Source organism: Nicotiana tomentosiformis, chromosome 3 (assembly GCF_000390325.3).
Source record: "Nicotiana tomentosiformis chromosome 3, ASM39032v3, whole genome shotgun sequence".
Lineage (NCBI taxonomy): Eukaryota > Viridiplantae > Streptophyta > Magnoliopsida > Solanales > Solanaceae > Nicotiana > Nicotiana tomentosiformis.
Window position 1 is genome coordinate 147,475,573 of NC_090814.1, and position 11,474 is coordinate 147,487,046.

An 11,474-nucleotide genomic window follows, 5' to 3' on the forward strand; every position below is an offset into this window, starting at 1 on the left:
TCCATTATGTTCCAATCTTGATTAATCATTTGAAGGTCGAAATCGGTTTTGACCGTATATAGCAAAAAAAGTAAAAAAAAGAGCTATTTTTAACATTTTAGATTTTAGTTCCCTTTTTCTTTCCGTAGTTGTTTTTGCACTTTTACCTCGTGGCATGATCCGCATTAGAAGTATCGTCGCAATTATTTCACATTTCTATCACTATCGCCTCCATTAAAACACTGTGCTCACACAATAATGGGGGGCTTATCCACGTGTCTCCGGTGACATTGGCTCTCGTTTTTCGGCCGCCCAACGCTACGATTCCACTTCTGTGGCTCACATATGACGCTCTGATGGCTCCAACTCAACCAATCCAACGGTCACGATGAATCTTGTCGAGTCCAAATGATGCTCTCTTCAGTCTCATTTCTGCTTCGTTCGCACGCAAGCTTTTCTATTTTTGGTTTTGACTGCTGCTGTTGCCGGCTTCGCTCGGCTTCTTAATAAGCGGAGCGGTCGTAAATAAGTACTCCCTCCGTTCACTTTTACTTGTCCATTATTCTATAAATAAATTTTTATTTTTACTTGTCCACTTTTACATATCAAGAGAAAAATAATTTATTTTTCCTGTTTTGCCCTTAGTATTAAATTCTCATTCTAAATTATTTTTCAAATCTATTATAATTATATACCAATTAATATGGGTATCATAATAAATTATGCATTTTATTTATTATTTCTTAAAGGGCGTGCAAAGTTAACGGTGGACAAGTAATGAACGGAGAGAGTATATACATAAAAAATATGCGAACCCGCTATATGCGCAAAACTTAAATATATAAATAAAAATTACTAATTTTTTAATAAATATTATAATTGAACTCATCGTTTTAAACCCATAATAAATTTAATGTCAAAATATTAAAAATTAAACTCATTTCTTGAAACTACCTTTGAAACCGATCCGTATTTGGATTCGGAAATCGACTAATAAGTTTAGGAAAAAGACTAGACAGTAGAGAAAAAAGTCATCACGCGGATTGTTTTAGGGATAAGGAGTCATCTTTATTTGACAAAGACATTCGTTAATCGTTATCTAACGCGACAAAATAATACTAACGCCTAATAACACGAAACTCTTTTCCCTAAGATGCCATTGAAGTTGAAGCCCCTCCAATTTTTATTCCTTACAAACGAACAATTTTGTTTTGTCACCATTTAAAAATTGGATTGTTTGAATAAATAAATACCCCAGTATTATTTCTAGTTGTAACCACATAAAATTCTAAAAACTCTTTTATGTTGGCGCTGTTTGGCCGCACGAATTTTCTACAAATGTCAAAGAAACTACTTCTTTCGATTCTTTTTAAATATCGTTTAAAGTTTTTGTCACACTTATTTAAGAAATTAAAATAGTAGTGTTAATTATCATCGAGACTATTTTATTAAAGGAGTATTTTTTATCTCTCTTAAAATTGAGTAATAATTGTTAAGAGTGTATAGCTCATTTCTTGAAGCAAGAATAGAATTAGAAAAGACTAATTAATCCTTTCTACGTTTTCTAAAGTGACTCTTATTTTAAACCAAATTTGTTTAGTTTATCTCTCCTAAAGTTGAGTAATACCTTTTAAGAGTGTATAGCTCTTTTTTTTTTTGGAGCAAGAATAGAGTTAGAAAAAAAAATTAATCCTTCATGGTTTCCTAGTGACTAATTATTTTAGACCAAATTTATTTAGCTAAAACGATTTTTGGAAAGGCCAAAGGGAGTATCCTATGTTTAGTTTGATAAAGATCTTCAAAAGAATTCTGCAAAAACTGTCCAAATGCCATTTTATAAATTAAAAATATTCTTGTGAAAGGTAATGCAAAACCAAAATTGGTTTAAGTTGTTTGATGTGGTAGTTTTCTGCAGAAGAAATGAAATCAAAGGTTAATAAACACGAGTAAGGTTCAATGGGTAAAAGTACCTTCATCCACGATCGTTAGATTCTGAATTCGAATCACGCTGGAGGGTAAGCGTGAAAACACTATAGATCCAGAGATTTTAAAAACGAAAAAGTTAAGTGAACATTATAAAGATAAGAATTGACGTTTAGTCTCCTCGTTTGAATTTACTAATACTAATTACGTTGACGATTTAACAATACAATATTCGCTTTTGGCTTGATCTATAATCTTATATAAATATTTTTAATCATCTCTAGATATTTTTCTGCCTACCAACTTTTAATTCTTTTTTTAAATAAATGGCAGTGTGTCTTTTTTACTAGACTCCTCTTTAGTATTTAGCCTACTCTTAAAATCAGCTTGAGTGAGACTTCACAAAACCTTATAGACTCCTAAAAATTCCAATTCTATAAGCCTAAAAAGAGTATAAGAAAGAGAAAGGAAACTCTACTTCTCTCTTTTTAACTCTTTCTAACGCGGAATTCTTCATATCATTCAATCAAACTTCAAATCTAAGTATATTTATTTTCTGCTGTCCTCTTATTTTTCTTCATTTCCTGAAAGATTTCAAGTTAGATTTTTTCTGCAGAGTCACTGATTTTGGTGAAAATTTGGAGGTAAAGATCCTATAATCTGGTTTCATATATTCAAGAAATTAAAATAGCCCTCTGTGTACAAGTTCTTGCTTTTTCTTCTTACCTTTTTGTTGTTTTCCTTCTGCAGATTTTACAAGTGAAAAATATCTCGTCTTTTTGTCTTCTTTTAGTGCTTTTTCGCCACTTCTCACACCCCAAAAAGCCAGCATTTCTTCTTTCACAGTAACAAACAAATCCATTGAAAATTCACTCAAAAAAAGAACCACGATTTTGGTTTCAATACTACTATTTCCTTATCATTCTTAAGCTCAAACTTCAGACTGAATTTTTATAGGCTAAAGAGAAAAATATGCAAGATCCATCAATTTATACACAAATAAAGCCACAATTTCCAGAGCAAGAACACTTGAAATGCCCCAGATGTGATTCACCAAACACAAAATTCTGTTATTACAACAATTATAATCTTTCTCAGCCACGTCACTTTTGTAAGAGTTGTCGTAGGTATTGGACAAAAGGCGGTACTCTTAGAAATATTCCAGTTGGTGGTGGTTCTCGTAAGAACACAAAACGTTCTTCTTCTTCATCCAATAAGAAAATTTCCTCCTCAACGACGTCGTCTTCAGTTTTATCTTTAAAACCTGATCAGATAACAAATCCAAAACCAGAGCCATTTGGTATACCTGCAATTCCAGATTTTGATCAAAACAGTAATAGAGTGATTGATATGAGTAATGGGCAATTCAGTGCACTGTTGGAGTCAAACGGACCGCAATTTGGGAATTTGATGGAAGCTTTGAATCCGAATAATAATGGGTCCAATTTGCAGTTGGGTGAATTTGCAAGGAATCAAAATACGAATTCGGGTTCGGGCTCAGATGGTACCCGTCAAAATCAAAATGGGAATAACACATATTTGGGAGATCAAAATGGTGGAGATTCTAATAATTGTTGGAATGGTGGTAGCAATGGTTGGCCTGATCTGGCAATTTACACACCAGGTTCCAATTTCCAGTGAATGGAATTGCCAAAAGAATATTAGAGCTAGTATTAGTATTTAATTAAGAGAAGGTATTTAACTATTTGCTAAGTATTTAACTTTTTCTTTTTGACATTCTTTTGGAAGTGTTATCGCTGATTGCAGTCTAGTAATACATAATTTACCTCTGGAAATGTGGTGGTGAAGTGCTGTGCATGAGCACTGTCCTCCATCCATAATACTCGTTTTCTATAGGTAACGCAATATAATGCATATTAAAAGATGTGTGGGATTTAATACTTTATTGGGTCGTCTGATTTGAAGACTAAGTTATTCTAAGATAAGTATATTATTTTTTATTAACTGTTTGATGTGTTGTATTAATTCTGAGATTGTCAATTATATTGCTTTATCCTGGAATAACTTATCCTGGGATTACTGTTCCATTCTCTGGCAGGTATAAATTATCGCGGTATTATTGTTAATCCTCGGATAACTTATAGTAACCAAACAAGGGATAAGATGGTATTAAATTTTTATTCTAGCATTACTTTTGTTTATCCATCGTAGCAATCGACCCGGACTATTCCAACTTCCTACTTAAGGGAATTTAAAATGCAAGAACATCATACGAGATTCAATTGAAAACTCTTATGTTCACTTAACTTCGAAATCGAAGACTCTTTCAATTTCCTACAACCGAGGGGGAACTAGACATATCTTACTAGGTAAAGACATGTTAGAATGGATAGTTCGTGAGTGAAATTAACTGAATAAATTACTATTGCAGAGGGAGGTAGAATTTGGAGAAAAATTATGTCTATAAAGGTCCTCCGCCCCTGCTTGTAAGTACTAACGTGGATAAAGTTATGCTAACCTAGCAATAGGTTATTGTTTTCTTTCTTTAATAATGTTCACATTTTCTGAACAAACCACCTCAATCCCTATAGCTGTTGCTACTAGATGCAAGTAATCTCCTCTAGAATATAGGAATTGAACTATTATTGAAATGTAACTAATTCGATTAGATTGAAAATCTTTAGAGGGAACATTAGAAAAGGAGACTATTTTTGTTCTTTTTGGATTATATATTTAAAATTGATTTGCTGGATGATGGGATGGAGAGGGGTGAAATACACTGGAGATCCCAAATTTAATAAGTATTGAAGAGTTCTAGACTTGTTGTAATGTCTTAAAAAGGAGTAGACAGGACCTCGACTTTTCCCTTGACTCGATATTCTATCTTATCTTTTTGGCTTCCCCTTTTTGTGTGTTTCGTTTGCTAGTTGCTACAAATAAATTAAATTGGATCTTCTGCTCACTATCTTGAAGTGATTGTACATGTCGCCGATTACCATGGTCCAAAGTCCAAACGATACAGAAAATTATAGAAAAAGTAAAAGGCATTGTTAATACGGTATTAAATTTAGCCCATGAAAATATAACGTATACAATTCACACATGGTTGAATTATTTGAATATATATTCATCAGCTGGTCATATTTGGCGTAGTTCTAGTCAGCACATCTAAAAATTGTTCTTGAGCTGAAGGTTTATATCGAAAACAGTTTCTTTATCTCACAACACCCAGAGGCAAAGCTACAACCTATCAAGGATGGTCAATTGACAACCATTTGTCGAAAAATTATATTGTGTATATAGGTAAAATATTAGATTTTAGAGGCATATAACATATATTGAACACCCTTTATCAGAGAATTTTTTTTCACTTCTTTCATGTTTGAACACCCTTGAAAATATTTATGGCGTCTCCACTGATCACACCAGATATGTTTTTATTGTTGTTGAATATAAACCGCATATATTATCCAAATTGACGCATAAGAAAACTTTGTCAAATCAATGTGCTTGTTAGAACTGGTGCAATGATTAACAGCTAGTAAAATATTACCAAACTAAGCAATTGGATTAGAGTTTGTGAGATTAGAAACAAAGGCCCGCAACCCATGATGTGCAAAGTGAGATGGACCAAAGGACGACTATGTGGATTTATGATGAATCCCATCTTGAACTAACCCACATGAAGTGGGCCTCTTAAGTCACTTAGAGCTAAAATCTAGCATCTATCTTTTAAGAATTGGGCCCACGTCTGTGTTAGAATTTATCAGATGGTGTGAAACACAAGCCTTGACATCATTGGAAGTGTATTTATGAACAAAAGTTCCAAAGATAGAAAATTTTGTTTACTTCTTATATTTACACCAAATCAGATAAATTTATGTGAATTAAGTATAAAATTGATATTATTATTTACTTTCATTAAAAGTATACATAGATAACATTTGTTATGCATTTATTAATTTGATATAGATATTTGATGCTTTCATTCATGTGTTATGCATTTTTCTGTATCCACTGTTTCGGACTCAAAATATAGAATATATATAAAAATGATAAAAAGAACAACATAAATATTGATGTTGATATAGTCATATAGATATAAATAACATTTATTGCCTTTCTATTATCCATTTGATAAAATATTTTAGTTGCTATGGTTTGGAATCTTGGAATGAATGCGGTACCTAATGGTATTGAAGCCTTGACTTCAACTCCTGAGGGAGTGGCGTTGGGTCTTTGTTTGACAACCCAATTTGCCGATTTCTGACTTTGGTTTTCAATGTTGTCTATTTCGACTGTGGGCGAACTCGTCAAATTGCTAGTCATTTAAATCTTGGTAAATATCTGTTTTAGAACTACAGTCAAACCTCTCTATAACAATCTCGTTTGTTCCAAATATTTTTGAATGTTATAGCGAAGTGCTGTTATAGAAAATATATATTATAACATAACATAAAAATTGGTCCCGAAAAAGCTTGACTTTTATAGTGAAGTTGTTGAAATCTAGCCCTAAGCTCCGCCATTGATGAGCTCGAGCAAGAGAAAGAACAGAGAGAGCGTTAGAGAGAGAAAGGAACTGAAAATGAGAAAACCGTTTCTTCTGTTACTTGCTTAGCTGTAAAATGAACTGTGCACCTCTTATTATACTAACTAACATAACTAATCATCTACTAACTTACTTAACTAATCACCTTCTAGAAGAGTACTACATAAATACAGAAATGTACAACTATTTACCACTTCTAATTTCAACACTCCCCCTCAAGTTGAGAATGAAAAAATGTCTTTCATTTCCATCTTGGAGATTAATGCAGCATGTTGTTGATGTCCTAGTGCTTTGGTCAGCACATCAGCTGGTTGTTCCTGACTGGGAATGTAGGAAGACTTGATTAGCCCTTTTTGAATCTTCTCTCGGATGGAATGACAGTCTATTTCTATGTGTTTTATTCTTTTATGATACATAGGATTTGCAGCAATTTGCAATACTGCTTTATTATCATAGAACAACTTCATGGGCAGCTTTAGATTCACACTCAGCTCTTCCAATAGACATTTCAACCACACAAGTTCAGCTATTGTGTGTGCCATGCTTCTATACTCGGTTTCAGCTGAGCTTCTAGATACAATATGTTGCTTCTTAGCTTTCCGGGATATGGTTGAAATCCCAAGTTTAACACAGTATCCAGTAACAGATTTTCTTGACATAGGACATGATGCCCAATCTGAATCACAAAATGCTTCTATTTCTTCATTGCTGTCACTTGACATCAACAGCCCCAACCTTGGTTGCTTCTTGATGTACCTTACTACATAAAGTGCTGCTTCATAGTGAGATTTCTTAGGTGCATGCATAAACTGGCTTAGTGACTGCACTGTATATGAGATATCTGGCCTTGTTATTGTTAGATACAAAAGCTTTCCTATGAGCAGTTGATAACTCCCCTTGTCTTCCAGTAATTCATCTCCCTTACTTGTGTCTGTGCAAGTATCAAACTCAGTGCTTGTCAGCTTCAAGTTCTGCTTCATTGGTGTATCTTTAGGCTTAGAACCTGCCAAGCCTGCATCAAAAATCATCTTTAGTGCATATTTTCTTTGAGTCATAAGAATGCCCTCCTTTTGCTCTAGCAAATTCTATGCCTAATAAATATCTGACTTCTCGAAGCTCTTTCATTTTGAAGTGTTGATGCAGAGACTCCTGTGCATTTTTAATTTCTTGTGGATCATTTCCTGTAACAAGTAGATCATCTATATAGACCAAAATCAAAACAAATTTGTTATCCATATTTCTAGTAAACAAAGAATAGTCATGCTTGCTTTGTTTAAAATCAGATGAAGACAAGGCTTGAGGCAGCTTCACATTCCATTGCCTAGAACTTGAGCCCATATAGGGATTTAAGTAGCCTACAAACCTTATGCTCCCCCTGGCTACTAAATCCTTGGGGAAAAGTCATGTAGACTTCCACTTCAAGATCTCCATTCAAAAAAGCATTCTGAACATCCATTTGAAAGATAGACCAGTGCTTGAGAGCAGTAGTGACAATGACATCCCTCACAGTAGTCAACATAGCAACTGGAGAGAAAGTATCATGGAAGTCCAAACCTTCCTGTTGTGTAAAGCCTTTAGCAACCAATCTAGCCTTGAATCTTTCTATAGTGCCATGTGTATTATACTTTATTTTATATACCCATTTGCATCCAATGGGTATTTTACCAATAGGTAAGTCAACTACAGACCAAGTGTTTTCTGCTCTAGTGCTTCAATTTCAAGTTTCATAGCTTCAACCCATCTGTCATCTTTACTAACTTGATGAAAAGATGAGGGTTCAACATCAGCAGAAAAGGAAGTAAGGAGGGCTTTGAAAGAAGGAGAAAGGTGAGTATATGAAACAAAATGTTGAATATGATGAGAAGTAGAATAAGTAGATGGTAACGGTGGATGAACATAGTCATCCAACCAGATTGGAGGTTTGCTAGTTGTCCCAGACTTCCTAGAAAGAGGTAAGTCATGTGAGGAAGAAGTGCTAGGTTCAACAGAGGTAGCAGGATCCATGGGAGAGGGAGAGAGCAAGGTGTCTGATGGGATTGAATCTGCATCAGGGAATGGAGGTTCTGTCAATAGAGGACTGCGAGGTTCTGAAGGTGAAGATGGCAAGTTGGTATTTGGAGATGAAGGCAGTGAAGTGGATGATGTTTGAGTAGATGAGTCTGGACCATGATCTAGTGTTGGAGAAGGAGAAAAGACCTCAGAACTAGTTTCAGGTATGACTATTGACGAATCATGGTGGGATGGTAGAAATTTCTCTTTTGGACATTTGAATGGAAAAATATTTTCTTTAAAAACAACATATCGATTGACAAAGGTTCTTCCAGAGTTAAGGTCATATAGCTTATAGCCTTTCTGTGTAGAAGCATAACCCAGAAGAACAACAGGAATGGATGTTGGTTGGAATTTGTAATGAGAGTCAAGTCTGGTAGCAAAACAAAGACATCCTATTATTCTTAGGTGATCCAGTTTAGGTGAACAACCATGAAAAAGCTCATAAGGAGTCTTTCCATGTAGAACAGTGCTAGGCAATCTATTAATGAGATAAATGGCTGCTAGAATACATTCACCCCATAGTTTTAAAGGAAATGCAACTTGAAATCTCAAGGCTCTGCCTACTTCAAGTAGGTGTCTATGCTTCCTTTCTACAACTCCATTTTGTTGGGGAGTATAGACACAACTACTTTGATGCATAATTTCTTTGGTTTGAAATAGATTAGAACAAAGAGAATTGAAGAACTCATATCCATTATCAGACCTGAAAATCTTGACAGTAGAGAAAAATTGGTTTTCTACCAAACAAAGAAAATTTGATAGAATCACATAGACATCACTTTTTAGTCTTAATAGAAAGGTCCAAGTCATTCTTGAAAAGTCATCAACAAGAGTTAGGAAATTTCTATAACCATTGTAAGTGTTTACTCTATAAGGACCCCACACATCCATATGAACAAGTTCAAAGGAACATTTTGATCTTGAAATACTAGTAGGAAATAGCAATCTAGTTTGTTTAGTTAATAGACAAACATGACATTTACAAGAACTAGAAGTAGACAACAATGTCTTTATTGTAGGTATCTTCTTAAGAACTGAATGAGGAGCATGGCCAAGCCTTTGATACCACAACATAGTTGAGGAAGCAGACTTATTAGCGGTCATACATGTTGGAAATAAGAGGTGCAACAGGCTTTGAAGGATTGCGGATGTAGAGTCCATCCTTGAGGCTACCAATCCCCCTCACCTTGCCACTGAAGAGGTCCTGAAAGAGACAAAAATCAGGATAAAAAGATACTATACAGTTTAGCTCCTTGGTATATCTGTACACAGATAACAGATTGTACTTGAACTTAGGCACATAAAACACATCATGCAGAGTTTGATTGTTAGACAAGGCACATGGCCATGTATGAGTGATCTGAGTAATTTGTCCATTTGGTAAATGGACTGAAGTAGATTTTGAATGAAAACAAGCTTAGGACAAGATAACAGATCTAAGGAAGAAACTATGTGATTTGAAGCACCAGTGTCAATGATCCACTTAATTTGGCCAGTGATTGAATTACCTGCCATATTGGCTACATCTAATGGTGTTTGTTCTTCTACTGGTCCTTTTTAATTGCTCAACATTCTGAGTATCTGTTGGTACTGCTCAGGTGTGAAGATTGGAGCTGCTACATTGATCATGCCATTTATCATACCAATTCCATCAGTTCCTGTTTGTTTAGTCTCCTCCATCATACTCACATTGTGTGCTACAGGTGTGTAGTTGTCATTAGCCCTTCTTCTTTTCTTGTTGAACTTAAAACCTTGTGGATACCCTACCAACTTATAACAAGCCTCTCTTGTGTGTCCTTTCATTTTACAATAATTATAAAACATATTTGTGTTCTTTCTAAACTTCACATTTGAATTGTTTGCCGATACAAAAGAGCTGCTCTCAGTATTCATAGGTCCACTTCCAGGAATTCTATTCTGTACACCATATCCACTACTCAGCCTTTGACTTTCTTCCTGAACTATCATTGAATATGCTTGATCAAGTGAAAATGTTGGTTGTATCATTAGTATTTGACTTCTTTGAGGTGCATAAGTGTCATTTAATCCCATTAAAAACTTCATAAGCTTCTGTTGGCGAAGAAACTCAACAAATGCCTTAGATTTCTCACAGTCACATGGTTCAAGTATTATTGACTCAAATTCGTCCCAGAGATCATTGAGGTTAGAGAAATAGACAGATACACTAGAAATCCCTTGTGTAGGCAACTGATTTCCCTATTCATATGGTACACCTTAGTAGCATTAATTTTGTCAAAACGATCCTTAAGTTCTTTCCAAACCTTTTGCGCATTTGAAGAGTACACAATTCCTTTCTTGAGTTCCTTAACCACAGAATTTTGAATCCATGACTGCACTATGGTGTTGCAACGGTCCCACTGCTTCAATTGGAAGACATTCTTCTCGTACTGCTCTCTAGTGCAAGTTTCATCAACAAATCCAAGTTTATTTTTCACAAGGAGAGACATCTCCATAGATCGCCTCCATTTTGAGTAATTTTCAGTTCCGATTAACTGTTGAGGAACAAGTGACGTATCCGGTGTATATGAGGGATGAACATACAACGGATCGTTACAATCGATATGCTGATTGTTTGCATATGAAGATCCAGCTGTAATTTGAGGTGAATCAAGCGTCATTTTGACGTAAAATTGACATAAAGAAACAGATCTGGGAAAATCAGAGACGAAGAGAAGAAGATATCAAAGAACAGGTGAAGTAGAAGAAAAACGTAGGAAGTTGATATGATGAAATGCTCGTTGCTCAGTCGCGAAGAATCATGGCTCTGATACCAAGTTGAAATCTAGCCCTAGGCTCCGCCATTGATGAGCTCGAGCAAGAGAAAGAACAAAGAGAGCGTTAGAGAGAGAAAGGAAATGAGAAAATCGTTTCTTTTGTTACTTGCTTAGCTGTAAAATGAACTATACATCTCTTATTATACTAACTAACATAACTAATCATCTACTAACTTCCTTAACTAATCACCTTCTAGAAGAGTACTACATAAATA

At 34.9% G+C, this 11,474-nt stretch overlaps 2 protein-coding genes across 2 annotated transcripts; one reads left to right on the forward strand and one right to left on the reverse strand.

Moving 5' to 3' along the window:
- Window positions 1-2,754: 2,754 nt before the first annotated feature.
- On the forward strand, window positions 2,755-3,872 carry LOC104107882 (dof zinc finger protein DOF1.7-like). The gene has a single exon (XM_009616797.4). It carries the CDS (start codon window positions 2,875-2,877, stop codon window positions 3,541-3,543), a length of 669 nt encoding a protein of 222 aa, XP_009615092.1. The 5' UTR covers window positions 2,755-2,874; the 3' UTR covers window positions 3,544-3,872.
- Window positions 3,873-10,021: 6,149 nt separating this feature from the next.
- Window positions 10,022-11,103, reverse strand: LOC138908649 (uncharacterized). Its single transcript, XM_070199330.1, has 2 exons — window positions 10,747-11,103; window positions 10,022-10,681 (listed from the first exon to the last, which is right to left on the reverse strand). The coding sequence occupies exons 1-2, from the start codon at window positions 11,101-11,103 to the stop codon at window positions 10,022-10,024; spliced, it is 1,017 nt and encodes a 338-aa protein (XP_070055431.1).
- Between the last annotated feature and the right edge of the window lie 371 nt (window positions 11,104-11,474).